At 47.3% G+C, this 5850-nt stretch overlaps 1 protein-coding gene across 1 annotated transcript; it reads right to left on the reverse strand.

Annotated features, from left to right (window-relative positions):
* Positions 1 to 1929: 1929 nt before the first annotated feature.
* LOC148825512 (zona pellucida sperm-binding protein 3-like) lies at positions 1930 to 2832 on the reverse strand. The gene is made up of 4 exons (XM_088926321.1): positions 2719 to 2832; positions 2422 to 2522; positions 2280 to 2353; positions 1930 to 2108 (listed from the first exon to the last, which is right to left on the reverse strand). The coding sequence occupies exons 1-4, from the start codon at positions 2830 to 2832 to the stop codon at positions 1930 to 1932; spliced, it is 468 nt and encodes a 155-aa protein (XP_088782447.1).
* Between the last annotated feature and the right edge of the window lie 3018 nt (positions 2833 to 5850).

Genomic DNA, 5850 nt, shown 5'->3' on the forward strand with positions numbered 1-5850 from the left:
TGGGAACATTGTGATTACTGAGCAGGGGACTAAAGTCAGCAGACGAGCGCGTTGCAAATCGGTATTAATCTAGCGTACAGAGCTGCTTGCTAATCTCTGGATCATCTCCAGTTAATGTGATGCTGTTCTTACCTTGCAATTGACCCAATCTGACTACTGGCACCAACAACCCTGTTATTAAAAATAAACTTCTTGTGTACCTACCGTGATACATAAGTTTGGTGGAGAGGTTTGGCAGCCCATATTCAGTCAAAGGTGTGTGTGTAAATCACTGTGATATACAGGCATCAACAAACTGACATACAATATTAAATGTTTAACTGATAAAACCCAAATGAACCAAACCTGAATAAATTAGTGGTGGAAAGGAGTCTTTTTATATAGCAAAAGGTCTCTGATCCTTTGGTAAGAACGGTGGGTATATAACCCATTGTCCTCAATATTAGAAATGAATCCTTGAGCACTGCTGTTGTACCAACGGTCCTCAAAAGTGCTGCCACTTCCCCAGTCCCATAAAAGCCTAACATTACCCTTTCTTGCATAAACTGTAGAACGTGCCTTCACATTTCAGTTGCAGTTTAATCTATTATCACCCTACTCCCCACATCATAACCTTCGCTCTTCTAATTCTAGTCTCCTAACTGTCCCCCAAGCCCGTCTACACTGTATGGGTGATAGGGCCTTCTGCTGTTATGCCCCCAAGCTCTGGAACTCTCTTCCCAAGGATACCAGAGTCACCTTCCCTAAACTCCTTCAAATTCAGACTCAACACCTTGTTCTGGAGAAGAGCCTTTACTGAACTGGTTCCATTCTTAACCACTCTGCTTCTACTTTTCTTAGAACCGCCATCAATGGTCTCCTCTGTCTGTTGGAATTGTTTTATCCTGTGTATTCTTATTGTAATTATGTCAAGTGCTTTGACAAGCCACCTTTGGAACCATTATATAAAATAGTTTATCCTAAACCCTTGAAACTTTAATAGGGCACTGCAGTAGGGCTAAAAATTGACAGTGTTAGTGGGCCAGCAGGATTTATGCAAATTATAGGTAGTCACAAAGGAAGACTAGGATTCACTTGAAATTCATGACATGGAACACTGAAACAGTGGAGAGGCTTTGTGCAGTAAGCATTCAGTCTCAATCTACCCAGTCTGGGCTGCTGGTAGAGGTGGTTGTGAACACCTGTCTTCCGGCTCAAGTGCTGGGATCTCCAGTCTCAATCCTAATACTTCTCATGACTGTCCAATACCACTGCTGTAAAACCAACACCCATAAGACAAAAAACCTTAGAGATTCTAATTGTACCATTATTCACTGATGTTTGTGCACCAGTATTGTTCCTCTGCTAAGGAAGGGAAGGCCTACTTTATACCAAGCCCCTGTTGACAATTCCTTCCTTGTGTTTCTTTTAGTCAGTTTGTGCAGCCTAGAATAGGACACCACATCTCACTCTTACTGGGCACTACAATAGCAACTCGCACTCCATAAGCACTACCCCTCTCGGAAACGGGAGGATTTCCAGTATATTGAACACCTGTCTCTCCCCCAGAAAAAAAAGTCACAATGCCCTGCCCAAGGAATAGTGCGGCCATCTTCCCCCAGTACAACGCTTTATTACTCCAGCCATTTTCAGCCCTCATTGGCAGCAATATGGGAAGCATTCTTGAAAGAGGAAGCCCCACAAATACTTCCATTTATTAATGGGTCTCACTTCCCTTGAATTCCTCCACCCAATTCAAACCTAAAAACCATAAAGAAACAAGAGCAGGCAGAAGGGTCTTTCACAGCTTTATTGAGATGTTGACATTACAAGGCGAGTGGAGGCAGGAGAGCCTTCATTCAGGCACCTGGGGAGGAAGAAGGAGAACAATCCAGCTGAACTGCAGGACACCCACCCCTACAAGAGCTCCTCCTGCCAGACCCTACGTGTTCACTGGCCAACATCTCCAAAGTCCTCTGCTCCCTCCACATCCTCACTGGTGCTCTCAGCATCTTCACTGGAGCTCCGAGGGTCTCCCTCCTCATCCTCAGTCCAGTCAGCCCCCACATCCAGAGGAGCTTCTACTGGTGCCACAGCCACCCGACCGCTGGTCACCAGGCTCCTGGTACCTGTGGACAAGCAGCACCCAGGAGTGAGGGATCCGCTATACCCAGAGTCCCACAGTGATGCTACTCATCTAAACAGTCCCTTTGTCCAGCATGGGATCATTCCTCAGTTGTCCAAGCATGGTTGTCTCTTGGGCAGAGATGCATCCACAAGGGATAGAGAACCAGACCCACCTTCATTCCGGCTGCCAGCACACCTGGACTCACAGCAGGCACAGACCTCATGGTCACCATACAGCTCCTCCCACCTGGAGGAGAGGAGGACAGGTGAGGCCTCCACCTGGCATGTCCCAGAGCACCCTCCTTGCAGAAGTACCTCTTAGCCTCCCTGTTGTAGGTGCAGGACTTGGTCCCTGGTGTTGCTTTAGCAGGAGCCACAGCCATGACACAGTGCATGTACAGCTCAGTCACTTCATGCTTCAAGAGGGAAAGTCACAGCATTAAGGGATCAAGGCCAATAGAGGGACAGAGAAGGACCTTCTGCCATCAGTGAAGTCAAGCTGGCAGCTCTAGGCACTACAGCTGCCAGTCTGGTTCACATCTAGATCATGGATGGAAAAGCAGACAATGGATCAGTAGAGCAAGAAGGCTGAGCAGCCTTTGAGAGTAGTACCTTCCTGGACAGCTTCTTCTGGAAGAGGAAGGCATCAATTGTGAAGCGAAGCACATCCTTCTGCTTGGAGGGGACAAACCTGGACAGGCATCCATCTGCCTTGCTGTCCACCATGCACCTGGGGACAAGGACAAGGATGAACCCCTGCAGGCTCTCAGGGCTCCTGCCCACCTCTCCTCCCAGAAGGGGCTGTACCCCAAGTTGTCGATCACAGGGAAACGGGGCTGGGAGTGCTGGTCCGGTTTCTCGTTACGTAACACGAGTGGATGTACAGCCTTTGCTCCACTGTGGCAAAGTAGGCAGTGGCCTGGAAGTACATGGGCTGACCCAGGAAGTACTCATCCTTAGGAGAGAGCCGGACCCAGCGGGCTGGAGAGAGAGAGAGGCAGCATTACACCTGCACACAGCACCCCCTGCAGGCAGGAGGAGCCACTCGCTCAAGGAGCTTACAGTTGGTGGTAAGCAGCACAAAGCTGTGCTTGTTCTTTAGGTCCTTGAAGAAGGTCCTTCTCCTGACCCACGTGGGGACATAGCCAACCTTGTAGGAGTAGTGGAACCTGCAGGACAGAGGGGATGAGGGGCTTCTGGTCACTTTCCCAGCAGCTTTTCAGCAGCAGCAGAGCCCTGCCTACCTGTTGTAGGAGGACTTGACCGGCACAGAGAAGGGAATGAAGCGATGCACAGGTGCACCGGAGGAGGGTGGGGCATAGCGGAGAGTGTTGGAGTACACCAGGCGGCCCTGGACAACCTGCAGGGTCACAGAGGAAGGGATATTCCCAGAAAAGGCAACCCCGACACTAGCCCTACAGCTCACATCGATACACTGCCTGTAGATGAAGACCCGCTTACCGATCGCTCGGTGCCGCACTCGTGAAGCCCGTAGATGAAGTAGAAGTAACGGCGTGTGGTTCGGTCGACACTGCAGTTGCCCAAGGTCACCTCCGATGGCCAACAGCTGAAGCCGAACAGGAGCCGACTGACCTCACGTACATCCTGCTGGAGTCGCACCACACAGCCACTCCTTGGGTGCCCCCGATGGCCGGGCGAGCCGGCTGCCGCCCTCGCTAGGGAGGAAACAGGACATTCTTGATGTAGGCGGGTAAGGGGCGGCTGCCGGCTTCGGGCTTCATCTTCTCCTTGTCGAAGTAGGGCGAGTACGCGTCTCTGGACACGGGAAGGCAGCGAAAGTCAGGAGCCAAGGACTGCGAGTCGTTCTCGCTTGCAGACAGGTCTTCGAAGGGCGCATCTGCCAGGCTCAAGTCCTCCGACTGGGCTGCGTCTTCAGAAGCCGGGAGGTCGGCCTGGAGCGCTAATTCCCGAGAGTCCCAGCCAGCTGGCCCGGCAGAGATCAGTGCGGGTAGCGCATTGCCAAATTGACGTCCCGCTAAACTGCTACAGAAGTAAAACAAGTAAACCACCAAACTGTGTTGAAGCAAGAGAGCATAAAGTGTGAACGCGGTGACTAGATTTTTATACTAGCAGGACTATGCTACCACACACATGGTCACACTACCGCTCAATCAACACAATCAATTACATACAAAGACCCGGATTGTTCTCAGCGTCTAATTAGAACCTGCTTCTAGTCTGAGGCGGGACTCCGTGAAGCCGCCTGAACACTTTCCCGTGTGTATCTGAGCTCAGCGGAGGAGTTCCACGCAATTTCGACAGAATTAAATCACCCACACGTGTAAAATTTGCTCAGATTAATTTATTGTTCAATTAGTTTCTAATTTCCAAGGACAGTGTGTTAAACTCGCTGTCAGACAGAGTACGGAACATGCGACACGTCCGTCCACACTTTCTTTTATCGAGGGGGCTGTTCTATCAACATGTACCGCAATGAAAATAATTTTACTATTTTAATTGCATGTCATATTAAAATGTGTAATACAAGCATTTCTTTGCTTCCCAGTAAAGAAATACTGATCAGCTTTTGACATAATCTGATAATAATTTGTCTGATTTTCCAGATTGCTTTTGATCCCCAGCACTGAGAACCAATGGAAGCCCGTTTCCGCCAGGGAGTAAAAAAAACGCACTATGGTATCTCAGAATTGAGACCTAAAAACTCAGAATTTTGACTTTAGATCTCACATTTGCGACTTCGAAATAGCCCATATTTTATTGTCTGTCCTTTTGATATTGTAACGGATTCGGGTTCTAGGGCTTGTGCCTTCGCCGCTCCCACCCAAGTTCACTGCATTGGCTTCATTGTCGGAGTTCTGAGTTACCAAGTCGCAATTTTGAGTTACTTAGTCGGAATTCTGCGATACCATAGCGCGTTTTTTTAACTCCCTGGCAGAAACGGGCTTTCATACATTTCAATTAGTCTCATCAGTGTAGAACAAGTTAATGTAGAACCATTGCTATGTCTGTCTCTTGTTTGTATATAAATGAATGTCTTTGACAACTTAATGTTAGTTTTTAATTTAGTTTTACGATGTAGGTCATGCGTTAACATATGCACGAGCATATGAAATGTCTCCCTCCTGATTTAGCTCATGCTCCATAGGAGTGAAGCGATTCCTCCTGCTTCTCGTACAACCATATCAGAACAGAAGCCCGTGTCACCCAGCTCTGATTCAAGAGCAACTCACATCTTTAGCCCCTTTTTTTATTCGTGATCATAATTTTCTTAAGTTATGATCAATATTGAACTTTTTCTAAATAAAACGACAATAATCAAACATGCAGGCAGACTTTTGAAAAGTATTAGGAGTTGACAGGGTGCCCCTTTGGAATAGTCGTCAGAAAATGTGAGAAAAGGAAAGTTACCTAAGCTCTCACACACAGCATTAGAGATTGGAATCTGATTGTAAAAAAAAAACTACCTGTCTCCCCTTCATTTAACGGTGCTGTTGTTTTTATTTTAAATATTGTTAGCATTTTAATGAATTGTTAAAAGATTGATACACAAATCGCTAAATAAGAAAACGTAAAAACCCAACTGTAAGAAATTGACCATTCATATTCCTGAATTTTAAATCCCTGTGTTTATCTGTGTCCAAGTGCCTGGTGCAGCTATTTTGAAAGCAGAGTCTATGATTTGTTACGGAAGCGCATTGTTGCCACCCAGGAAAAAAATCTTAATTAATAAAAACCAAATTATCTCCTAATTACGAGATAGCA

The sequence above is a fragment of the Atractosteus spatula genome, chromosome 10, assembly GCF_055471065.1.
Source record: "Atractosteus spatula isolate fAtrSpa1 chromosome 10, fAtrSpa1.hap1, whole genome shotgun sequence".
In the NCBI taxonomy this organism is placed as follows: Eukaryota; Metazoa; Chordata; class Actinopteri; order Semionotiformes; family Lepisosteidae; genus Atractosteus; species Atractosteus spatula.

Coding starts and splice junctions, on each gene's coding strand:
- LOC148825512 (XM_088926321.1), bottom strand. CDS start 2,832: ATGGTGGACAGCAAGGCAGATGGATGCCTGTCCAGGTTTGTCCCCTCC. Junction 2,354..2,421: donor TACAACAGGGAGGCTAAGAG/GTACTTCTGCAA, acceptor CCTCTCCTCCAG/GTGGGAGGAGCTGTATGGTG. Junction 2,109..2,279: donor TGCTGGCAGCCGGAATGAAG/GTGGGTCTGGTT, acceptor GCTTGTCCACAG/GTACCAGGAGCCTGGTGACC.